At 38.6% G+C, this 26,988-nt stretch overlaps 1 protein-coding gene across 6 annotated transcripts in view; it reads right to left on the bottom strand.

Moving 5' to 3' along the window:
- Positions 1-7,648: 7,648 nt before the first annotated feature.
- Positions 7,649-26,988, bottom strand: part of BNC2 (basonuclin zinc finger protein 2) — a 400,292-nt gene continuing 380,952 nt past the window's right edge. For 4 of the 6 annotated variants that reach the window (XM_048850870.2, XM_075128811.1, XM_075128812.1 and 1 more), the window contains one exon: positions 7,649-11,036. In XM_048850870.2, the coding sequence (XP_048706827.1) occupies positions 10,376-11,036 (661 nt within the window). In that variant the 3' untranslated portion in view covers positions 7,649-10,375. Of the gene's footprint in view, positions 11,037-13,528; positions 13,560-19,248; positions 19,293-26,988 lie in introns of those variants that run through there. The other 2 variants (XM_075128814.1, XM_075128815.1) reach the window with 2 other exon arrangements.

A 26,988-nucleotide genomic window follows, 5' to 3' on the forward strand; every position in this document is an offset into this window, starting at 1 on the left:
ATTAGATCAACGTGATGCAAGCTTTTCAATTCCCCTGGTACAGCTATATTCTGTAGTGCATGCTTTGGTTCTGCAGGCAGGATAGCAGAGCATTCATGTTTCACTCACACCGAGAACAAAAAGGAAAACTAAAAAGGCGAATATATTAAAGATTGCAAAACTGTTCACCCCCCAAAAACCTTATCGTTGCTGGAACACGTGCCTGGCAACAGTAAAGTCCATTAAACAAGTTTACCTTGGAAAGACAGCAGTGGTTTTGCCACATTGAAGAAGCACATTTCCCCAGCCCCCAAACGTACCTGGCATGTTACTGAACAACGAACGTATGTACCAGAGCCATGAGAAATCTTCTGTGCTCAGTTAGAAAAGGGTTCATGGGCTTTTTTGTGTGACTGAACTGCTATGCGCGGAGTTAGAGGCCCCAATATTCATAAAGGTTCAAATCCAGTTTACCAATGCTTGAAATCTCAGTGTGTACCAATAGGTCAGATTCAGATGTTTCTAGTTTGCTAGAACTGGAAGCAGAACTAGCGGCTATATTGGAAAATACCATTTAGTTTGGTCCATGTGACCTTTCTTAGTGAACACTAATAAAACAACAAATGTGCTTGCAGACAGGAGCCTCAGAAGACTTGTAAGTACCCAGATACAGCAAAAACCCCTTTCATGGTGGGTTTGAACCACCTGTGTTGAGAAGTTCATGGATAAAACCAGAATGTGAGTTGCCCACTTTTGGTCAAACAAACCCAGGTTGAACTTGTGCGAAAAGTCAATTCTGAAAGCATTCAAGGTTTGAATCAAATATACATACATTGCACTGGAGCACAGAACATGGCAAGCGTTTGAGAGAAGCAGAGACAGTAAGCCCAGACTGAGAACACACCACCCAGGGAACACAGAGAATGCTGCCCATCAGGAAACAACTGCATGATGGGAAAGCTCTTTGTGTGACACATGAACCAAAGTTTGCACAAAAAAAACCAGCACACTGGATTTTATATTTATAGACAGCCATGTCAGATAAACATATAATACTAGGACATTTCATTCACATAATCACTTTACAAATTGTAAACGTTCATATGGGTAGAACACACAAACCCAAAGGGAGCGATATCAGGTGGCTGTGTTATTTTTTGTGGGGGAAGGTGAAGTGTTTGGGGAAAGGAGAAAATGTGGGGTTTGGATAACTGTACAGAGACATATTAAAAAACCCCTCCTAATTAAACAATGGTCAAAAAATAAACCAACCAACCAACCTTAATTTATACATTTCAAGTCAACCTATTTACCCAGTACATTGTCTGGGAGACTAAGAGGAATGCCTCTAGAGTCACAAGTCACACAACTACTGTACCGTTTCACAGCTGGGACAGGAAGGACGCATTCTCTTCTACCAATGTAAAAGTGGTCGGGGTAAAGGGAGACAGGCACCTAATAAAACAATTTAGGGCTATGACTAGTGATTGCATAACTTTCAGCTTTACTCTCTTCCATCCATTCACCCAGACAGACACACACAACACACAATCACCAGTGCCACTGTTTCCCTAGAGTCACCTTTCACAGTCTTTTGCATTCCATAACAGACATGGACAGATTCTGATTAACTATTGATGAGTTTGCCATCCTAACCATGCATTATCATCTGATCATTCTCAACCTTCTGTTTGACAATGGATTCCTTATAAAATCTTTATGCGTCACTTAGCTAGTGTCTCTCTCTGCTCAAGAGGTATATTTACAATGGATGCCCTTCTTCATTTTCACAAAATACTTTGTTTTCCAAAGATCTGAAATAGGAAGATCAACTGAAAAAAACGTGCTAGTAAACACATTAGAAATACAGGGTATGCTCATTCAAGCTTCCTGTGTGATTTAGGGCTTGGGGGGAAACATACAGGCAGATATGCCACATTCCATACAATTTGGGCCTTTTATAGCCTCAGTATAAGACTGTTCTAAAACTGTTAAGATATAGGTCTGTCAGTCACATTGGGGTCATGTATGCACTATCATACACGAAAAAGCTCCCTGAACCCAAAATGTTTCTCTGATCAGAAAGTGCTCAGTTTCCACAAATAGCGTTCAACAATGCTACCAAAAGAAGGGATCAACTCTAGCCTGAACTGGTCATTACGCATTTGCTTATTTGATTTGGGCTAAATTCTGCCTCCTTTTACATGCAGTGTAACCCCAGGGTGGGATTGATGTGTGGGCACAATTTGGACTCAACCTTTGATTTAGGAAATGAACAGCCCAGTCCCCTCTTGCTCACACCCCTTCAGAAAATGCCTGTTAATTTGTCCCTTGTTAAAATTTCTGATGGACTTGGAAAGAGGGGGAAGGAAAAGATCAATGACCTTATGTCTGATCATTAAAAGGCCTTAGCATATTTATAGTGAGGGACATTGCCTCTACTGCAATCAGAACCAAACTGCAATATAGAACTGACGAGTATTTTAACATCAAGGACCTGCAAACTGAAGCTGCTTCCAATTAGTCATCACCTCGCTGCAATGCTAAAACCATACAGTAGCCAAATGATATATAAATATACACTGATAAAGCTCAAAATAGTGTTAAAATTGACCACTCCATGATTTGTTTGAATCCAACCTTCAGTTTTTAGGTATTGCACTGGCCTTTCATGAACTCCTGTACCATTGAAAATTACAGTGATCACTGCCCCTAGAAACCTTGGTCATAAGTGCTACAGGAAAGTATGGCTTAACATTTCTTAATATATATTCTAATTACACTACAAGAAAATTATGTTTCAATTATTCCTCCAGCATCTTGAGCTTTCACATGGTGTTCAAGCAAACTCTAGTTTTGATAAAAAACATAAGCAGAGCTAAAGGAAGTAGAGCAGTCTTGGACAATGTATTTGTCTAGTTTCCAAGAATGTTTGCTTCCTCAATTTAGAATTCTAAGTTTAAAAAAAATATATGGTAGAGCTTTCTGAATTATTTTCTCCCACTAGCTTTCTTTCCTGATTACCTCACTGGAGAAGTTGAATCTATAGTTTTGTCAATGCTATTAATTAAATTAAAATTTAATTAAAAAAAAAATTGGGGCAAATTTCTCCTCGTATCAGATAGCAGTGCCTGTCTCTCTTATATTGTGTTTTCACTATGTCCATGGAGATCCCCACTGACCTCAACATGAGATGTGCATATTGGGGCAGAATGGTTGATTGGAACTGGCACTCCCTGTATGGATCTGAGAGAATTTTGCCCTAATAAATTTTGCCACAGAATGAGCTAATCCAGAAAAATAGCATGCATCCAATTTACCATCTAACTTAAACAGTGAGACCTGCAGCAAGCCTATGTGCCTATTTCTAACAGGCACATCGTGGTTTGATGATGATGATACGAAGCAATTAGTTTCTACATAAGCAGACAAAAGTGGCATCACAGACAGCATTTCTCAGCTGACCTTTTGTTAAGAAGTCATCTTGTTACTGTCTGCCTGATAGCTGGATAGAGCAGCCAGTGGCAGCCTTGGGCTTCCCAAAGACAAATCGAAGAACTCCAGATGGGACCTCCCTTCCTCTCACTGCAGATTTGTGCCTGTGTGTGTGAGAGAGCGAGCGTGTGCATGTCAGGGAACTCAGAGGGAAAGCCTAGTTCTTGTACTCAATTTCCCCTTCACAAGGGATAAACAGGCAATTACGCATCCTTTTATATTTGATGGCCAAGTGCTGAACTTGAAAGCACACTATTAGTTTGTGTCCCTTCAGGGCCAGCACAATAAGTAGCCAGGAGAGCTGGGGCCGAGGAAGAGAGGGTGTTGTCTGCTGTTAGTGTGACAGTCTTGTCAGCAGCATTCACATTACTGGAAGGTAATAAAGTGACAAGTAAGTTATTAGAAAGATATGAGGTGAAATTGAACTGAAGCTTCTTGCTGCTCAGCTCAGTTTTTTCCCTGTTTTGTAATGGGCCACTATTTGTTACAAACTAGGCCTTGTCTTGAGATATTATATAAAAAAAAGTATTTATTATTTTCAGTAAAGGTCACATGAATTTACAACACCACACTTTAGAGGAGAGAAATGGAAAAATAGTTTTATGACAACTACAGTATGTTGCTGTTTAAAAAAATACAGTGGCATCATAATGAACAATAATGCTGACAAGTCAGTGGACTTGCCAAAAATGCATCTGTTTTTTATTTATTTATTTTAACTCCTTGGCAGCCAAGGAATTTTTTCTCCCTAGTGCTAATGCCAAACATCATAGTATTTAGTGTTGGGAAATTTTTGACCAGTGGCTTGACCAAAAGGACAAAGGTGTCTTTTTTTTTTGTACTGTTACTAGTAATGATGGTAGGACCAGAAACAAGCTATAATGAGGATAATTATGCAAAGACTTAGGAAAATAATAATTAACAATGATACTGATGCATAGGAGTCACTGTATCATTCTGTCACATTTATAGGGTGTGATAATGCTGGATGCCGAGAGAGAAGCCATGGGGCTGGAGCAGACATGTACTATGCTGACACATGGGTGAAGGGTTCAGGCCACCATATGATGTAGCTCTGTGTGGAAATAAAAAAAAAAAATTGGGCATAGAAAAAAGTTCCTTTCATATTCATTGGGCGGGGAGAGGCTCATCATGGGCTGACAGGGGATAAGCTGATCCTTATCTAGCAAAGTAGCTCTAAAGTCACTGTTTTGTTGTGTTACTATTGCAGCAAAGTGGTGACACAAGAAAAACAAAAAAAGCAAAAAGAAAAGGAGTACTTGTGGCACCTTAGAGACTAACCAATTTATTTGAGCATAAGCTTTCGTGAGCTACACCTCACTTCATCGGATGCATACTGTGGAAACTGCAGAAGACATTAATTAATTTTCCGCAGTTTCCACAGTATGCATCCGATAAAGTGAGCTGTAGCTCACGAAAGCTCATGCTCAAATAAATTGGTTAGTCTCTAAGGTACCACAAGTACTCCTTTTCTTTTTGCAAATACAGACTAACACGGCTGTTACTCTGAAAAAAACCAAAAAAACCCGACACACACCAGCTGCCATCATGCATCTGCCACTCACCTTCTCCTCAAAGAGAACTCCAGCTGCTTTCTTGCACCTACTTCAGAGAACTTTTCACCTTTTCTTCAAATAAAAAAAACATTCTGTTAATATACCTAAACAAAGAGAAGTAAAGAAAACAGTCTTTGGGGGTCAGAGGAAAGAATACTTCTATTTTTTATTTCAACAAATAGTTGGTATTTAAAATTTAAAGGAGCATGTGTACATTTCTTGAACAAATGTTTTCCTTTCCAAAAACAGTGAAAAATCTTTGGGAATTTGTTGAGTGGAAGCAAATGTATTTCTCAAAAGACGTCCTGTAAGTTTAAGATAGCTGATGTGCCATATACTACGGCTAAAAAGGGTCCAACCCAAGTCCTTAGATTTTAAAACCATCAGACTTACTGAAGGAAAGTGTGCTTTGGAATTCAAATCGTGATCGCTCATTTTGTGGATGGTCCTTATCTTTGGAATGGCTCAAACAAAATGTTGATCACTATACAAACAACTGTGCTGGATACTTAATTGTATTTAATAAGTTAGATAGATAAAACCCAGACAGACAGGGTAAACCCAGACAGATGGGGTCATGCAGTCCCCCTTCCAGCATTAAATATATCGGGCCTGATCCTGAGCTGAGCTCTTGCGATGCCCAGGCACACACTTTGCATGTTGGGGCATGACCTGACTTATTTCCCCGATCAGTTCCCTTTTTGGCGATGTGGGAGGGGGAGAATGGGAGAAGGGACATTTACATTCTTCTGGAATGAGTGGAGGAGATGGAGTTTTACTTCCACAAGAGAAAGAAAGAAAAGAAAGAAAATTTTATACAGAACAAATGCTGTCCACAATTTCCAATTGGAAAGTGTCTAAATTTCCCTGGGAAATAGTCAATTTTTATGAGCAGGATTCCTGAAAAACATTTTACAGGGTTTTTTTTAGAGCAATGTGTAAGTGCTAAATAGGCATGTTAGCCTAAACCTTCCACAACTGATCACATTCAGTTGTGACCAAGTGCTTGCAGTACATGTTCATTATTACAAGGTAACCAGGCTGCCTGCTGTACTTTAAGTGTTGGGTGGGTTTTGCATTATCAACCTCTTTTTCATGGGCCTGGAGGGAGAGTTCCAAGCTCACCCATTTCAACATCTATCAGGCTGAAACCTAGTTCACAGACATGATCTAAATATGGTAATCTGTATAATACTACTTCATACTTATGTTCACTCTTTACAAACAACTAATTAATCCTCACAACACCCCTGTGAGGTACGTATTATTATTTATTATCCCCATATTCACAGACGAGTAAAGTGAATTACCCAAGACCAAAGCAGACAGACAGTGCCAAAACTCAGGAGTTCCTGGCTCCTGCTTTTCAACCACACTGCCTCTCTCTCGAAAATGGTTTAGTACCAGGGATTCAAAAGGAACATAGTATTTATCTGGTATCAGATGCTTTCTTTAAAAAAAAAAAAAAAAAAAAAAAAAGCAGCAGCAAAAGCACACAAGCTCCAGACAAGAAGTGGCTCCCTTTAAAGAAGGAGATTTAGCATGCAGTGAGTCCTCACAGTGGAATAAGCCCCTTTGATATTTACAAAAAATACATCTATTTTGAAATGAACAAAATATTAAAGTAACTTAGCACACGTGCTCACTAACTACCGGAACATAACTTTTTCAGATATAGCAACTTCTCCTTGAAATGAGTAAACTGAAGTGTTTCCTTTCCCTCCTCCCCCACCATGCCAATTTAGGCTCCTGTGAAAGGTGCTGGATTGACAGCTCTGGAAACTGAAGAGCCAGTCACAGAACAACTACAGCATGGGCAGGAGTGCAAGCTTCCCCACATCAATGCATCTCAGTCCTGACCTGGAGAGACAGTACCTTCAGTCTCTATACTCATTCCATCCATGGTCTCTGCTGAGAATGCCCGCTAACGCCAGCTACGGTGGGCTTTTCCCCATGATGTCCACTAGAAACTGGATTAAGACCAAACTCATTTTACACAAGCCACTGATACGCCTTGGGATTTGGGATTTTTACAAAATTTCAAACAATGCAAGTTTTATCACAGGAATATTGCTGATGACTTTGGACTCTTAGTGAGCGGCATGGGGGGGGGGGGAAGCTTCCATTCAGTTCAATGGGAGTTTAAGTGTCCTCACAAAACCAACCACTGTCATAAGCCATCACAAGTGTTGGGGGAATACATTAATTACGTCTAGATATGGCAGCATGTAAGATCCTCTCCAAGGAGTGGGAGGGTGATACTGAAGAATGCTGAGCTTTTCTATAAACAGTCATCTTCTCCTACAATGCTTAAGCACAATAGGGGATTAGTTTAGGGTGTCGTGACAACAGGACTGCAAGGCTTATAAAAACTTGCGGAGGTTTGTCTCTGATCCGTTATACTCTTCTAACATCCTGTTTCATTTTGTGTAATAAACAGACATTTTCTGTGTAATTCATTTGCTGAATTGATCTGCTGATGATGTTTAAGTTTCCAAACTAGTTTACCAAAACCATTTGACCTTTAGCAGAAACAGAGTAAAATGAGAATGCAGAACTGTGATTCATCCAGTAAAGAATTATTTATATACCTCAAATGTGTTTTTCATTAAAAAAAGATATTTATTTATACCATACATACTTCAAAAACAGTGTTTTTCTGTAGATATTCAGTTATTTTTGTTTTGTCTTTCAAACTTTCCATCTTGCTTGGTTCCTAATAGCTTAGGATTGTGACAGGAGTGCAGTACAGATAACACTACAAAGGTTCATATGTTGAGAAGAATTCACCTTTACTGTTCTAACTTCCCTCTTTCAAAAACATACTGGACATGTACAAACATAAAACCTCTTCACTTAATTTGACGAGGAAAATATTTAAGAATTTGGGGAAAAGTGAAAAAATGTAAAATAATAAGTCAGCAAAAACTGCTTAGGGTTTCTTGTCTGACACATATTTCTTGTCTGACACACTGGACTTTTCATATAGTTTCTATGGAATCCACAGATGTTTTCAGTCTTTTCTCACTGTACATTACTAAAGAGTGACCAGAAGCTCGCCTTAAATAACACATCCCATAGAAGCATGTTTTCAGTCTCTTTAGAAGTATTTTTTAAATTTTATTTTCTACAAATGGAAACACTGCATTATCTGTTGAGTCTTACTTTTGGAATACTGAAATGTACAATAAATCCTAAAGGGAAAGGATCCATATTAACAGTTTCCTCTGGCAAATTTAACAGGAGTGAATGCTCACGTGGACAAAATGATCAAAATACACAACAAATCAAAACAACCTGAAGCTGAAACAAAGGAGCATTTCTGACTCTCAGCATAACAAGAGAAATGTTCTAGGCCATTAAATACAGAAAAGGAATACATTGTCTTTAAGTGAGCATTGTATGCTGAAATATTTCTTGGCTTAAAAAAAAAGTCTATAACACACACCCTAATGGTTTTGGCTGTAGGCTGAACTTAAGTAAATATCATCATTCAGTCAGTATGTTGTGGTAGCTTAGGCTGCCAGTGCGGTTTACCAGCTCAAGCACCATGTGTAAACACCGGAAACAAAAAAAGATTCGGAGGGCAGCCTTTCCCTCTGTCTCTCTCAACTGCTTCTTCTCTCTCTCTCTCTCTCTCTCTCTCTCGGACTTACTTTCATTCTTCTCTGATGAACCATATGCGTAAAACACAAAACATTAACACAACTATAGCTTTGGTTTTGCCTCTAATTTATCCAAAGGGAAGGTAACCAATAAAAAGTCCAGCATGTGTTTTCAGTGCTTCTAAGTGCTTCTGCCATTAATGTCTTTTGTTTGCTTTTATAAAACATGCCTTAATCATACTACAGCACTTTCCAATGCAAATCAGACAACTTTACAGAACAACAGAGTTAAGACTTTCTTTCTTTTTCTTTCTTTTTTTTTTTTTAAAGAACACAAAAGCCCGGGACTAAGGAGCACCAGAATGGATTCACTGTATCTAGCTTTGTTCGGCAGTAAGTAATTTCGGCATCTATATCCTGCAATATTATCCTTGCTCAACAGAGGAAATGCCTCCACTGATTCACACCACATAATTCTGTTTTCCTTTTATGTAGTGTAACATATAAGAAATAAAGATGCACTGTTGATTCTAATAATATTTGACATTTGAAAAAAGCACCAAGTGTTCTTTATGTTTTTCTTCCCCTAGCATTTTTCTGTTAGCCAAAAACTCAGCCTCTGGTTTATAGTGAGTAACTAGTTATATTTTCTTTTCTGAAAACTTGTGCAAAGTTGGCACTTTTGTATTAACACTAAATACTAATACTTTTTGTTTGGCATTCATGCCCCATACTGACCAGACCACTTTTATCTAAGTGTGTTTTTTTTAAAGACACTTACTGAAAATATGGCAATAGTTTAAGGGAAAAAAAAGCATGGATATTATTACACATCCCCTTGTAGTGTATGAAAAAAGTGCATGACTGGATTTATGTAATAGTACAAGACAAAAAAGCTGCATCAGATCAGGTACTGTAAAGCATGCCAGCCCCTCTGTATTACTTATATATAGCAGGTAGTTAAAACAAGACCGTGTTTCTTTTAAAAATGTGCATTAAAGCTAACATAAATTGAATAGAGCTAGCCAGTAAACTATTTTTTTCTGCATATCTAACAGCTGGATGTAACTGTAAAAATTAAAAAAGAGAGAGAGTTAAACCACCATCAATACAATTGTTTTACATCATAGGCCTCTCAAGGCTCAATATATATACAAGTGTAACAGCCATGCTTAGTAGAAGTTTCTCCCAACGGCTTAAAGTACACAATGATAACCAAGAAATTCTTCCCCCCACCCTCTTTTTGCTTCTTTGTTTTTTGTTTTTTTGCAGACAATAATCATGGGTAGAACAATTTGTCTCTTTGGAGATGACCAAGAATTTCCTAACAAAACTGGGGCTAATTGCAAGTTCCTGTGGTTTTTATTGAGGGTATTTCACCCCCAGTTAAAGATTCCATCCCTTCTTAACCTTCCCCTGCCCCCACCCCCACCCCAAACCCAACGAAGGAAAATGAAAACAAACAAACAAAAGCACCTGGTGTTTTCCTTTTGTTAAAAAAGAAAAAGATTACATATATATATATTTTTATATATATATGTGTGTGTGTGTGTGTGTGTGTATATATACATACATATATATACATACACACACATATATATACATACATATATATACATACACACACATATATATACACATACATATATATACTGTATATGGCAGTTCAAACATGGTAGGCCCTCCGTGAGAGCTGGCATTTGCGTGTCCATCCTTAAACTAATCTACTGAAGTGAAGGGAATGTTTTTATGCAGGTTAGGGTTCTGACTGTGCCGATTTCGGCTGCGGACAGAGGAAAACATCATGTTGCACCCAGGGACTTTGCACTTGTGCATTTCTCGCAAGTGCACCGTTTTATAGTGCACCCTGAGGGTCCCCTTGTTGCTGTACATTTTGTGGCAAATGTTACACATTATCCCACCGTTGCTCATTGAAACATTGTTGAACATGAGGGATCCTGGAAGGTCGGAACCCATACCTACACCTATGGCAGGGGTGTCCATTTTGTGTGCAGATTCCCCACTGTCACTTGCCCCATCAACGTCATCCAGGAGAATCCCCTCATCACTGCCTGCATCAGATTCTCTTGAGGAATGGATACTGCTGCTGGACTGGATGCTGGAGGTGGTGCTCAGGTCTAGGACCATGTAGTCTTCAGACATGCCCCTTCCATACCCATTCATGTGGGAATCCTCAGTACCAGCTGGTGAGGAGGTGTCTTCCCTTATGTCAAGCCCCATTTGATGCTGGGTGCCATAGATCTTCACCAAAAATTCATCACGGAGGTCCTTACTAAGAGAAGGTTGAGAGGTGTCCAGTCCCATGTCATCCAGTTCTTTGGTCAACAGTTTACGGTGCAGGTTTATGTTAGCACTGTGCCTGCAAAAAGAAGAAGGAAGGGAACAAAGAGAAAAAAATGTACAGTATTTTTCATTAAATGTATAGTTGCCAAGCATGAAACATACATTTCTGATTTATCAATAACTTATAATGGAAAGCTACTGCTGCCCCTGGTTTCTTGAAAATCCACTCATTCATATAATGGAGAAGAGAAATTTGTAACAAAATGAAAAATACAGAACAAAGTAAACAAAAACCCCTTCCAACAAAAACAAAAACACAACCCACCCTACTTTATTTTCCCGCTACCACCCATCATCATTAGCCTCAGCAGTGGCTGCAGCCTTTATGTTTCCGGTTGAAAGCATACTTCAGCCTAATAAACAACGTGACATACGGTTTTTGATTCTTGAAATGGGGTTTTCAGAAACAGTAATTCAAGGAAGAAAAAAACCCATAAACCCTGAAAAACCAAAACCCACAGTACAGGAGAAGCACAAGAGTAAGACAATTGGGTAGTATGTAGTCCCAGGTCCTGATTGTGATCTCACTAAAACTGGTGAAAATCACAAATCAAAGGAGTATAAGGGTGATCAGAATCAGACCCAGACGAGATGGAAAACACTTCTGGGGATTAGGAGCAGAAGTCCCAGTGAAAGTCAATTTGGGCTTGTCTACACAGTGTGGCAATGTGCATCAGAGGGATGTAAATTTAAGAGCTCTCTAAAGTGTTGTGCTCTAAGTACCCTGTGTAGACCCCGCTGACAAACAAACAGGTTCCTAGTGCACATTTATGTAGTACTGTTTCAAACGGGTCTATATAATGCGCACTAGGTACCTTTTAGAGTGCCTCAGCAGGGTCTACATGTAGGGAAGTTAGAACACACATTTTAGAGCCTCTACAATTTACAGCCCTCTAGTGTGCACTGCTGCACTGTGAAGAAAAGCCACTAGATGTTCTTAAAAATCTCACCCAAAGTCATCTGGTCCATCCTCCTGTCAAAGCAGCGTTATTGTCCTCCAAAATATATTTCCTAGTGCTTGGTCCAGTGTAATTTGAAATGACTCAAGCAATAGAATTTTCAGTAAAAATTATGGCTGAATGCACAGGACTTTGGCCTCAATCCATTAAAACACTTAAGCACATGCTTAGCTTTAAGCATGATGTCAGTGGGACTATTCAAGAGTCTCTGGGAAAGCTCCCACTCACTTCAGTGGGCTTTCGATCAGGCCCCAAGAGCGTAAAGTTAAGCATGTTCTCAAGTGCTTTGTTGGATTGGGGTCTTATCTTCAAGAATTAAGGATCTTTATATGCAATGAAACATAAGGTTTCATCTCAGTAATTGTGAAATATAGTCTCCTATTTTAAACACTGAATTTTACTCTCCATTTTTGATATAAGCCTTTTAGATATTCTATAGATTTTAAGCACAGTAGAACTTCACTGATTTGCACTAATGACTGGAAAATTTTTAAAATTAGTGAGTAAACCGACAAACATGATAAAAATATCAAAACACTTCATCACAGAAAGCATGTCTGGTAAATATTTCACTTTAATTACGATAATACAAAATAAAGTTTTAGTAATTATAAGACCTCACATTAGATTACTCTGATTTTGAACCATTGCTGAGAAGTAGGATGAGACCGATATTTTGAGGGGAGAATGATTGGAATTTCAAATGTGTGACATAGAATTAGTGAAATTCCACTGCTTAACATTTTCAGTTTGCAAACTAAGGACACGAACCTACAATTTACAACATGCGGGCTCACCAGGTCTGCCTGCGCATTGTAAATTGAAGATCAGAGTCTGAATGTGGGGAGGGAGGGAGAGAGGGAGAGAGGATTTATCAATGGAATAGCATAACAAACAAAAAGATAAAAAGTACTGGATACAAAATTGGACAAGAGGGTACATAATGACCCAATGTTCTCTGTACTTTCGGGTCCTAAAATAACATCAAAAGAAAAAATTAAAAGTGAGATATGGGCAGTATTTCCTAACTGGAAACTTCATTTTTAGAAATCCCACAAGAGCATATCTCTCAATAAGCTGAAGTCCCAAATATGATACAGTGACTCAGTATGGGTCATAAGACAAATACTAATGCAGAAACATTAAAATGATGTGGGGTTAATTTATTTAACTTTCTATCAACTGTTTCTTGATTCATCATGTCTGTTGTACATAATTTACAGTAATAAATGTGAACAGGTAGAGATAGAAATGGTCAACCGCATTTTCCTGCAAGGATGGATCGGATGTCAAACTGATACTGCACTTCATTTTATTCCAACCAGATCTGCACAGGATGTAGGTAAATTTGGGTCCAAAATGGAGCTCTCATAATGAGAGAGGATTGAGAGGTATGTTCAAGGGTAAAGAAAAGTGGAAAGCATTTATTGTTCTATTCCCACGTGGGAAACACACTTTTCACACAAGCAAATATAGTACGGTTGTTTTTCGTAGGCACAGAAGTGTATTATATACATCCCCACACTGCACTTATGAAGGCTGAGCTTACCTTGTGATAAGATCAGCTTTCTAATCTTTTGCTAAATCGAGATCACAAAAGAGAAAGAGAGAGAGAAAAAGAGAGAGAGAAAGAGAGAGAGAACAAATTCACATTCCAATCCAGACATATCTGGTTTAAAAAATAAACAAAATCTTAAAACGATAAAATACAGGTTAAAAAATGTCTTGACTGTGAGATCATTTTCTGTCAGCCATCATCTCACTTACACTGCTGTCTTGGTGGATATTGGATCAGCCACACAATCCAAATTCATAAATCAAATTGGACAAAGCAAATTCACATCATCATCCACAAATGAGCTCTAAACAGATGCAAGCAGTGTGTACATACATAAATGATAAACAGAAGTTGTCCCTATAGTTCCTGCTTCAACACAGTTGTTCCTTGCCTTTCCAGTGTCAGATGGCAGATGACTCCAAGTGGAAGTTGCTAAGCATGGCATAGGAAATGCTTAGTGTGAAAGCCTATATAAGCTGACAAGCAGCTAGGGTATCACCAGAGTTATTGCATGAGTGTAAAAGCACAGTTGTCCTTATCAAAATAACAGCTAACTGCAAACTCCTGAAATGCTCTTCTGGATTTATTTCTTACCATTTCTCCTACTTCTTTCCCCAACCCTTGATTTCACACTAAAAAGAATATGGGAATTTGCTGCCATGTAAAACTGGCTGGGTTAACTGTAGCTGTCTGTTGTTTCTCACACATCTGCACTTACTGTTTCCTTGATTCGCTGCTGGGAAAACAGCAGCCAGATGTGTAGTGAAAATAACGTCAAAATTCATTGAATGAAGAGATAACAATAAATTAACATGGTTAAAAAGGATGCTCTGAGACCCCAAATGGACATATGCTTTCCTGAGGATGATCTGTGAAAAGACACAATCCCACTGATGCTATGATAGGGCAGGATGCCTCCCTGATTCAATTCTCACTTATAGCAGTGGCAATCAGTAATCTAATTAATCTATGTACCAGCCTTTAATATCTGTCAGCTAAACGATGTGCAGAAATGTGTGGACATGTTCTGGCACTCTGTTCAGCAGTGTCCCTTTTCCGCTGTCAGCAGTACTGTTGGCTTTTCCTAATATAATTACATTGACTTTTATTCAATTAAGTGCCATCCCTAGCTTAAAAAAAAAAACTACTTTATCAATAGATTCAGGTGTAATGCAATAATAAAGATGAACTCATGGCAGTGCATTAGCTCTGCTGTTCATAACTTTGGAACATAAGTTCATTCATAGCAGTCGATTTCCATTATGCAACCACAGTTCAAAAGAATTGATTATTTTACATTCATTTCTTAATCTATTTCATTTGTGTTTAATAATCCTCCTAAATATCATATGCAAAAACATTCCACTAGGGATCAGAGGAGCGCAATGAGGGGAAAACATGCATTCATTTGGACATTGTGGGTTTGAAATTTTGTGCTGAAACCAAAGCCATAGAGGTTAAAGCTCCTAGAATTTGGAATATTCTGTGTTGAAGTTGCCAGCCACTCAGATTGTCAGGGGTGAATGATTGGTGGCATAGGAAAGGGGATAAAATGAGTTCACATTACACTGGAGAATGATTCTACATTCCTTCCTTTTCCTGTCCAGTGCATTAAGAACATGACAGCGTGCTGCAAGATCCCAACTCAGGACAGAACTTAAGAAGGTGTTTGAGTAGCGTCCTGAATAGAGATGCTTTCCTGAACGAATGCCTTAGTGTTTCCAGAGCTTCAATGGCAAAGAAAGTCTGGTGACTCGGATGTCTGTGTGTGTGTTCCAGCATGCATGTATGGGTGAGGATGGCTGAGGATACAGGACCTGAGACAGAAGGAAGATATGAAAGCAGAGAGGAGAGCCTATGGGAAAAGAGGCCTGGAAGAAACTAGCAGCATAAAAAGGGAGAAGGCCCCGAAGCAGAAAGGCACTAGTATTAATAGGTAAAAGAGAGTGGGGCTTGGAAGCAAAACTGATTGTGTTGAAAGCCATGGTGAAAGGCATTTTACAAATTCAGAATGGAGTGTATGAGCAAAGGCAGTGTTCCAAAAGCACAGAGCATAAACAGAAAGAGAGAGGAAGGAATAAGCAGAGTCCTAAAATTGTTGTCATCATCACCTCCGGTCTTCAATAGTGCAACTTCTTCCTCTTTGGACTCCCCGTCACCCGTGTCACCCCTCACAAAGAAGCTGCTGCTATTTTTATCTTCCTAACCTGCAACTCGACTCACATCACTACCCCTGCTAGATCTCTCCAGTGGGTCCACCCTTTGCACCACATCAAGTTCAGGCTTCTTATCCTGACCTTCAAGATCCTTCACAACTCTGCCCCCTCTGCTTATCTACGCTCGACTCTTAACATGTTATCCTCTGCTTCTGCAACATGCAAGCCTTTGAGTGCCACCTGTTTGACTGATCCTCCCTGAATACCTGTGCTTTCTTCCACATCATCCTTTAAGCATGAAATGCTTTCCGTGAACTGATCAGTATGGTTACTACCCACTCCTCCTTCATATAACTTCTCATGACACAATGTCTGCAAGAAAGTAAACCATGTCCACTGGCTAGGCTGCAAGGCAGTTTGGAATAGTTAGTATTTATTTATGAAATTACATAACTAAAATAAATACAAATGGCAAGTGTGTGTGTGTGTATGTGTGTAGAAAAATCATAGCAAATTTGTCTCTCTCTCCTTTCATCATTTGTCTGCTCCTTGACTTCTTAGTTATCTTTTCAGGGCAGGGACAATGTTTTCCCCTACATTTGTACATCACCTACCAAAACGGGGCCCTGATCCTGATCAGGACCTTTGGGTGTTGCTATAACATAAATATTAAATAAAAGGAATTAGAAAGCTAAAGACCCTAAGAGAGAAATACAAGGTCAAAGAGCATCACCAAAGGACAGATACCAACCAATCATAGAAACTAGGTCTACCCAATCTCAGGCAAGGAGGAAGAATGAGGGGTTGTGGACCTGAGATTTTAAAAAACAGTCCTATACTAAAAAGTGTACATGTATCTGCTTAGCTAATAGACATTTCCATTTTGAATAATTTTCCTTGTAAAAACGGATTGCCCCCCCCCCAATGTTGTACAATGCTATTTACAATAGCAAAAGTGTTTTACTAAAGTTCTAATCGTTTTATGAAGCCCATAATGGCTCTAGTTTTTTTGGGTAATTAATATTCTTCTTCCATATAGCTATTCATGAATTAGTCATATGGTGGACAGAAGAGTGTGGACAAATTCTCACCAGAGGGAAATTCTGCAGTCTAAACTCAACAATCTTAAGAATGAATCAGTACTGCTAAAAAGATGATGATAATGATGATGATAAAGATGAAATCTGTGGCTGCGGACATGCAGGGATGTTATCAAACTTCCCAAGTCACCTTTTCCCTGTCAGACTGGAAGTTCTGTGAAACCGTCAGCTGTATTGACTATGGACAGTTATCTTATATGACTGTGATGCCACTTGTGGTAATTTTTTCCTTTCATTCTGAAATTCAGTAAAATATTCTTCCATAAATAAAATTCACTGTAGTTCCACCCCACCTACTGGTTCACTTGCAAGAGATACACTATGCATCAACAAAAGAAAGGGGATTATAAGTCTAAGAAATATGGTCAATTAAATGCACATGCCATTTATACAGCTCATAAATCCAGTCTGGTACTCTTCAGCAGTTCCTTTCAACACTTGCCAATGAGTCTGATTCTGTCTACTATCTATTCGTTGGAAAGAAAAATGTAATGACTGCTTTATTTTAGTTTATTTTTATTTAGTATGAATGTTTTTTATTGTTTTTTTGAAGTGGAAGGGAATTAATAATACAGGGAGAAATTCACCTTTGTGTGGAGGCTTGATACAAAGCCTATATACCACTTAGGTCCAATCCAGGGCTGCCCGTCTACATGGGACGAAGTTCACCCTTCATGGACATTTGAATGTTGCGGAAATTGTATTGTGCAGATTGGAAAGTGAATGCTCCTTTTATCCAAAAACTAGGTATTGTGCAAAGCCACCACCTGACTTCTTCAATGGAAGCAGACGATGCTCAGTAGCTTGCAGCAGTGGGTCTTGACTCTTTGGACAGCTTTGCTTTAAATTACTGTAAGTGATCCCGACATTAAGTAACGTGATAAAAAAATATTTGTAGGGTTATTACATTAAAACACAACATAACAAAAATCCCTCTTGTTTCCAGGCAATAGTACTAATCAATCACTTATAACTAGAAAGCGGCTAATATTTTATTATGAAACCTGAAACCATACAACATTCAGCCAACATGGGGTTTCATTACACCATCAAAACTCAGCACAGATTTGTCAGAATGTTTGCTACGATTTGCAAACACTTCCTAGAAGCTAGAGATAATCTACCTGGTCATCAAGACCATTTTTTTTTTTTTTTTTGCCAGTGCTATTCAATCCATCTCCCATGAGGACATGTTCCAGTGCCTTGTCAGCCAACCACTGAGATTTCCACTGTTCCTCTAGGGCAGAGGTTTTCAAACTATGGGGTGCACCCCCTTAGGAATGTTTGGAGGGGTGAGCGGCGAGGCCATGTGGCTTGGGCTTCAGACCCATGCAGCGGGGTTTGGGGAGGGAGCACCACGTTCACCCCCGACTAACCTCTTTTTGTCTGGGTTGGGCGGGGAAAGACAACCAAATTTTTAAACTCAAATGGGGCACTCAGCTCAAAAAGATTGAAAACCGCTGCTCTAGGGAAACTTTTTTCATAGCTGCCTACAGCTCATTAGAATTTTTTTTCTGTTATTCAGCTTAAATTTTACTTTTGTACCATCCCATTTGTCCTAGTTATAGCCCCTTAGTCCACCATAAATAATTCCTCTCTCTCTTTGTTGGTGTGAACAAATAAGGCCAAGTTCCATATGGATCCTCTTTGCCCCAGAGGTTATAAATGAAGATTTATGGTTTTGTTTAAAAGTTGGCAATTTCACGTGATTTTGATCCCAAACAAGGCGACGACTTGTAGTTTTTTGCCTAAATTTCACTTTCAGTTTCCATGTTTATTTGAGCCTGAAACTCAAAACAAAGCCCAGAATATGCGAACATATGCTAAGCCAATTTTTTCTTTCTCAAAATCTCTGCACACTGAAAATGCCGGGTTTCATACAGCTAAAATCAAAGCATGAGAAGTAAAAACTTGGCTAAGCATAGCAGTGTGCATAGTTATGAGAGAAAGTCTTTGCCTTAGCTCTGATGTTTCTTTAAGAAGGAAGTAGTAGCCATTTCCCCCTATTTACTTTAAAAATGAATGAGAAAATAGTTCCTAGAATTTAGTTAGCACCTGGAATCTGGTTAAGAAATGATTTTTCCATTTGCAGTTCTAATTTTCCTACTGTCTAAGTTGCTCTTCAATACCATCTGGCTGTCTTACACACACACACACACAAAAAAAATAAAAAAAATCCCTCCATCCATCCAAGCCAACATAACATAGATCAGAAAGACACTAAAATCATGGATCCATTGAAGTCAAAGGTAAAACTCCCATGGACTTCAGTGGGGCCAGGATTTCACATAGATATTTTCAGTTTTAAGCAGATTCTGTTTTCTTCTTATCTGATTGTGCTTAATGTGCCTTGGGTTTGGTTTGGTTTGAAACTATGGTGATTTTAATATGAGCAGCCTGGGCAATAACATTGATTCTTGAGGCTTTAAATTGTGTAGAATCTGAAAATATTAACCTTTCACAGGAAGAAAATCCAAAAGGTAAAATACAGTTCAGCACCTAGTAAAAAAAAAAAAAAAAAAAAGTAAAGAAGTGCTTATTAAATGTAGGAAATGAAGGACAAGCAAGTTCTCGCAAATTAAAGATGCGGAACCCAGTCATTTCAATCCCTTTCAATATGAAACAAATCATTCACACTGGTCACGAAGACGGCTCCCGCTACACTCAAATTATTCACTTGAAGATAAGCTCCCACCAAGCTCTTTAGGGGTTTAACTAATTTACTGCACAGATACGGCACGTCTGTTGTAATAACAGGTAGGATGTATTGGGGTCGACCATTTATCAGAATTAGACTTCTTTTCTCAATTCGCAGTGAATTATGCTGCCTAAACTGCTCCTCTTTCTCAGAGCTTGCCATCCCCTTACGGCCCCTAATGTGGCAGGCAAACAAAATTGACAGTCTCATCTTGTCAACAAGGGGTGATTCTCCTGAGAAGCCATTTAACTTCGCAGAGGAAGCAATGTATTAATGTGCCTGTCCCAGGAATGTTAATCATCTTCAAGCTCCCCATAACTTTGACATGAACGAAATCACCAATTTTGTTTACTAAATGAATCGTAATATGCTAATAAGAGAGCATGACATATATGGTAAAGCCAAACAGATGGTTTGTTTACTCCACTTTGCAACTTTATAAATGTTGTAACTCTGAAGATGTTAGTGAGAATTATTGGTTTGTTGGCAGAGGCAAACATGCCTTTTGCATACTTAATCCAGAGCTAGAGTCAAAAAACAATTTGTCATCACTGTGGAATGCATAAAAAATGTTAATGTTGAGATGGTATTTGGGAAGGCAGAATGGCTGACTATGTGAGTGGATGCTCAGGTTAAATATGGAATTGATATCTGACTGCCATGTTTTCTTCCCATACCATGTTTTAGTAAAATCTGACAGGTTGGGGATTCTTGAAAGGCCCAATAATTCAGTACATACCTGTTGAGGTGTTAGTGAGACGATCCTTACCGAATGAACAGAATTACCCTTTCACAACAGCTGTGCGTGCTCAGAAGCATCAAGGTCATGTCACACTCTTAATATATAACTATTGTTGCCCATTAAAGATCAAAAGATATTACAAATGAAAAGCATAACCACTGGAGTATTTGCCAGAGTTACTCAGAAATGATATAAATTCATTGTAACACTTCAACCTCACACTTTACCAGCTGCCTGGAAGCAGAGTCTTATGACAAAATAGCCAGCACTCTTGTCTAATATCTGGACTAGTGAAGAAAGTTTACATTAAAAAGATTTATCTCACTAAACATTTCCAAAGTGAGCTAACTAATTATAAAAATGTTACACAGCCAGAATTTAACCTCATTTGGAGCATAATCTTTCAACATGAGTTGTTGGTGTTCAGCACTATTTAGAATCAGGCCATTTGTCCTAGACTGCTACTAGACTCTACCTGAGCCTTCAGGTGGAATTCCTCCCAATGCGGAGCATGCCCTACAAGATCCTATACACCACGTATCCACCTACCACGTTTTACGTGGTACTTAGGGTTTTGTGCTGGCCCTCTGTGCAGGAGAATTTAACCCTTAAAGAATACAGATTTCCTGTAGGTATTTGTTGTTCAAATAATACATGAATTGACATTTATTTTTAAAATTATATTTTTTGTAAATATTATATATACAAATTATATCCTTGTAAATATTATATGATCCAACACTCATAATCAGTCATTTTTTTCTTTTCATTTTATTTCCCTACCACAGTAGGCAAAATGCAATGGGTTTGAAGGAATTTGTGCAAACTGTCTCTTCTGTTTTACATCTCACCCATGAATTCTACTTTGAATTTCAGGTTTGAGTGAATGCAAAATCTCAAAGTGAAACTCAGTCTTTCCTGAAACCAAAATATATATATTTGTCAAGATACTGGTGCAAAGCAACACATTAGATCAGATTTGCTTGGAAGGTTCACAAGCCTTTCAGTGATTTTATTCTGCTGTTCTTTTATTCTATTATCTTCAGTGCAGAGCCAATCCTCATGCACTATTCACCCTGCTTTGATTATCTAAAAATGCTGGATTTATTTATATAGAACCAGAAGAGATACATAACAAAACACTATGTGGAATTTCAACAGGGCTTTCCTATTAGTAATTTTACATTACTAAATAAAGTACAACTTTCAGGTCAACTGATAGCAGATTATCCTAAACAATCATACCAACTCTCTCCACTCAAACCCCAACTCCTCAGCAATGCCAATCCTCTGAGATTGTTCCATACATACCATTGTCAGTGGTTATTAAATTTTCAACTTTTTACCAAGCCACAGGAGACCATGCAAAGAGATCTAAGGGAAGTATGAGTTCAGTTTGCTGTCCAAGGATTATTTTGGAGCAAGACACATTAGCAGCCATCCCAGCCTGGCGCTTATATCTCATTTGAAACATCTACTCATTCCTGACCAACAAAGAAAATTTCAATAAAGTACTTTTACTGGTTTAACAGCAGTGAGCTCCTGGGATTGTCAAAGTGCTCAGTCTTCTCCGAAGAGAGAAGGAATCAGCAGCTCAAATATAATTAACCTTCCATTCCCAATGCAAACTGCCACGCACAGGAGCTCTGCAGTCTATTAGTGAAGTTATAACGGCCAACAGGCAGAGGCAAAATTGGTCAAAAAGTTGGCTGCTGCTGTCATATTTTTAGAATTATGATTAATGACACTAATAATGTGGATGATTACTGATATGTGTATCTCCTGCAGTTTATCATATTGCACTGGCTGCCTACGTCCACAATAAACATGATGCTATCATTTACCTCTTTATTGAAGGCAATCCTTCTCTTGAAGGAGCACATTCTAATTACTTTGTAATGTTTTATGTCTTAAACATTTTGCAGCTCTGGACCTTGCCAACTGCTTCATGTCTGCCATTGATTAATTACAGAATGTTTAATCAAAATTTAGAACCTAATGCAGTCGTTTATGAGTGTGCTGCAGTGCCAAGGTAGTTAGGCTCCTGTCCCAAGTTTGAAGAGTGGTGGGTTCAAAATGAAATCCCAGAAATGTTCCAAGTGCCAAAGAGGGTTTTTTTTTAAACCTTAGATGTTTTGAGTTTGCCAGTCCTACCACTGTTGACAAATGGAAGGTTATCTACCTGTCTGGTAGGCTTTTTTGTTTGTTTGTTCCTATTGCCTTTTTTTAAAAATGTCTTGATTTTTCCCTTTATGTCTTTGTCGGTGGAGTGGCCTCCCAGCTCCACTGCAAGCTTTCCTTGTGGCAAGAGCCCTTGCAAATGCCAGTCAAGAGAGCGTAGTTTTGAAGTGGTTAAACAAGTGAAAAATAATTTGCAGGGACAAATACATAAGTTTTTTTTTAATGTGGATTTTTATGGTACTGTCATACAACCATTCACCGTTGAAGTTAAGTGTTTTTTTAATACCATTACTGAACTGCTGAAATGGATGCTAATATAGCTTGGAGTGCTAATGTCAAGGCCTGGTAATAAAAAAGACAGACTGCTGAATGAAATAATTTCAAGTAAAAAATAGAACAAAAGTGCTCTCGCTCTCGCTTTCCACTTTTATTGAATTGGGACTGACTGAGCCAATTGCTTTAGAAGTCTGTAAAACACAATTACTAGTGAGCTGACTGACCCAGCAGTGCCCCCTCTGTGACAGAACAGACTAAAAAGGCTGCAGAATTAGTGCTGCTCCCATATCTGGCTATCAGACCTGAGAGACTTACTATTGAGGATCTACTGTCCTCGATGGCAGCACCTGCATCAGCTACATGCATCTCCTTCTTAGACCAAAGGCCCATCTTACCTTCTCACGATAGACCTGATTTCTCTCCCTCTCCATTGTATTTTTAGATAGTTATCTATCAATACAACTAAAGATGCATAGTTTTTTGTTTTTACATGTTCTGTGTCAGACACAAAGGCGATAGTTAATATTTATGGGCCGCAAAATTAACTGTCTTCCATTTATATTTTCAGCTGTAAACAGACAAAGTTTAATTGTTTTTTATTTTGGCATAGCAAAGGAAAGGTGAGAGAGAGAGAAATGTACTGAATTGAAAGTGGGCAACATTTTTTAGCTCACGAAAGCTCATGCTCAAATAAATTGGTTAGTCTCTAAGGTGCCACAAGTACTCCTTTTCTTTTTGCGAATACAGACTAACACGGCTGTTACTCTGAAACCTACCATTTTTTCTTTAGTTACTAAAGTAAGTAATAAAGTTTGTAAAGTACTTAGTCAAGATCACTAATGCTTTAAAAGTACCAGCTTTTTATAATAAATTTACAATTTGTGTTTTAGGTCATACAGTTTGGCATGGGGATGGAATTTAAAAAAAAAAAACAAAAAAAAAAACCCAAAGAGGATGAAAACAAAATGACATTAAAAAAAAAAATCATTTCCTCAACCCAGTTCCACCTCTTATCTCTCTCCCGCTCCATCCCAAATGCTTTATATTTACATACATATACACCAAAGTCCTTTTTTATTCATAGCGTACATTTTTGGCAAACACAAAACTCTTTCATTTCTCTTCCATGTCCATTTATATGAAGCTTGTAGGTGCCTTATGGCAAAAATGTTAAATTATTTCTTAGGCAGTATCTTTAAGGAATGCTTTTTAGGGCAAGCTTAAATATGAAATGAGCTCTTAATTAAAAAAAAAAACTTTCTTAGCACAAGGCAAAGTGCTCATGTAAAAGATGATGCCGGGAACTAGGAGGCACAAGTTAGAGCTCTAGGATTTCATTAGAGGACATACTGGGTTCGGAACTTATGGCAACTAATACACAGTGATCATAACTAAAATGTCAACATACACACTGTCACCGTGACCACACAATGGTATCTGTGATACCACAACATTACCTGGCATTACATAGACCCTGGTGTGGTCACTATTGTGTAAAGGTTGACTTTTTAATTGTTGCTACTGTATGTGAACATACATTTGATGGTCTCCAGGCTAGTTCCCAATGGACATTGGGGACCCATGTTACAAACACTCCACATAACTTGACACAGTAGGCAATCTTTATTGAAGAGAAGCTCAGGATTGAAAAACCTGTAGGTCAGGATTAAGGATTAAGAGACGTTTTTTGGAAACTTGCACTTACGCTGCATATTCTTCCGTTGACACAGTCATACATGTAATTTTCATAGAAAATTACGAGAGCTAAACATATAGAGCAGAGCAGGACAGGGCCAGCCCTAGACCAAATGGTGCTCCAAGTGAGGAATGTCTTTGTCGCCCCCTCCATTTGTTAAACATTTGAATACCTTATCTTTTATTGCATTTGTAGCCCATTTCATGACTTCGATGCATGAATGCATACATGATTTCTCCCAGTCACACAAGACAATAAATTTCCCTTTTATGGCTAACAACAAAAACAGCACCCCAAGCCCAGCACCCCACAAGCCCGGCACCTCAGGCAGTCGCCTGGATCGCCTGCCCCTAAATCCGGCCCTGCATCAAGGGAAAATATTCCTCCATATGTGCCATGGTTCAGTCAGTGCTTTTACTGACTTAATTATGTTTACCACCTCTCTTAATGCTTGTGGGTCAGTGAATACTTAGCTTGACTTTGCAGGTGACTGAAAAGTCCTAGATTTACTTTTGCAGGTTGACACAACAATATAAAATCCTGTGTTGTGTGGGGCAAGTTTAGAAGATGTAAGCTTTACCTTCATTTTCAAACTAATACAACAATAATAAAATGATGGTAATACATGTCAGTACAATTCCTTACAGGGTGAAAAAGAGAAAGAACTTCCTCCACAACACACCTGATCCTGCAACCCTTACTCAAGTAAGCAGCCTGGTGTTACATTAGGGCTTCTCATGTAAATAAGATTGGGCTTGTATGCTTTTATTCCCCACTCTTCTTTCACTTCATCCTCTACAATAAAAATGAGCTGCTACACAGTAGCTGGTAGATCACTCATATAAAAGTTAATTCATTCTGTCCTTCTTTCTGTCTTCCTTACTCGGACTGATTATATCATACTCTGCATATAGTCCCACTGAACTACCCATAGAAGAAGTTACTACTCAACATAAGGGTCACAGAATCCATTTCTTTACAAGCCAGGCTCTCTTGTGAAAGAAAGACGTGTTTGAATGTAAGCAAACAAGCACATTTTAGTGAGTCCCCAAGGAAACCTACTGGTTCATAGCATTGTTGAGCATATCCACATATTCTTTTTAAATTCCTATACCAACAGCAAATGTGTAAACATGTTCAGATTTGAAAAATAACATAGCAAAAACCTGTTTTGATTGTCTGGTGACATACAGTTAATCAAACAGATGTCTTAAAATGTTCTCTTCTTGTTATTAGTGAAGGGAAACAAGCTGTATCTGATGGCTAATGATATTAGGGGAAATATATTAATAGTCACCATAAACTAGTGCTGAGTACCTTCTTGGAGCTATCTGCTCCTAAAATCGCGTGCATTTCTTGAAAAGCAGTCTCTAAAAAGTTTTTTGTATAAGTTTCCAAACATAGCGGGATGATGAAAAAAATGGATGCTTTTGTGTTGAGGAGGTGATAACAGGAGGCAGGTAGCATGCTTTTCACATCTTCACCTCTGTTGATAATGTATGCAGTGGCTCATCAGAGGTATCTGATGTTAATTTATTCAAGCACACCTGTACAGGGCTGGAAGTCAGGTAAGCAGATGAACAAAAATCTCTGCTTTTTCAATACAGCTACCCAGAGGCCTATATGAGCACAAATTTAGTTCTAGAGATGTCAGCAGGTTTTAATAAACTAAATACAGATGTCTTACTCCATACAAATCAAGGAGTTTACATGTTTAAATCTGGACTGATTTAACTAGCAATCAAATGTCAGGATCACACTTGGCACCAATAGTTGCCTCATATTTATTTATAAGTAACCCTAAGCAAATATTATTTTGTTTTAAAATTTGTTCATGGGCTGAATTACCTTTCCCACCTTGCAGAACACACACAAATGCTCACTTTCTGAGAAAATTTAAAGACAAACCTGAACAATTAATATTCTTACGTTAGTCAAAGAAAGGCAAAAAGGGAAAGTTTTGTCTTTGTAACTAAACAGGTATGCAGGAAATACATTTATTTTCCATATAATTAGGGCATGGAAAATGGGGCAACATGTCCTTATTAACCCAGCATTCCAACCTAGTCCTAAGTAACAGAGATTTTTAAATTGATGGTGCCAATATAAAATAGATTTTAACTTATTAAAATGCAATAGGGCTGATAAGGAGTAGGACAGGTGTTTCTTTTCACTGAAATACTTACATTAGTTTACCATCAAGACCTGGTCAGAAATGGCACCTCTGATTTCACAGGTATTGAATCTGAACCCAAGCCTTCTTTAACTCTACAATACTAGGTTAGGGATGGGAGCTGAGTTAACTCAACTACAATATCTTTTCTCTTCACTCTCTCCCACCCCATCTGCCTACCATCTCATTTCCTCTCAAGCTGATTACTGGAAAGACTCCCTCTGCCACCCAAGACATTTGGGAACTTCCCTATCTCCACTGAGCTGGAAAATAACCTCTTTCTATCTGCCTGCCTGCCCTCACCTCGACCTGATCTATGGCACAAAAGAGCTTACTGAGTCCCTGGCCCCAGAGTACTGGCTCTGAGGAGCAGCCCATCCATTCCGGCTTACTTTGTGAGGCAGGGACAGTACCTGTTTAAGCAAGACC

This window comes from Caretta caretta, chromosome 5, assembly GCF_965140235.1.
Source record: "Caretta caretta isolate rCarCar2 chromosome 5, rCarCar1.hap1, whole genome shotgun sequence".
Lineage (NCBI taxonomy): Eukaryota > Metazoa > Chordata > Testudines > Cheloniidae > Caretta > Caretta caretta.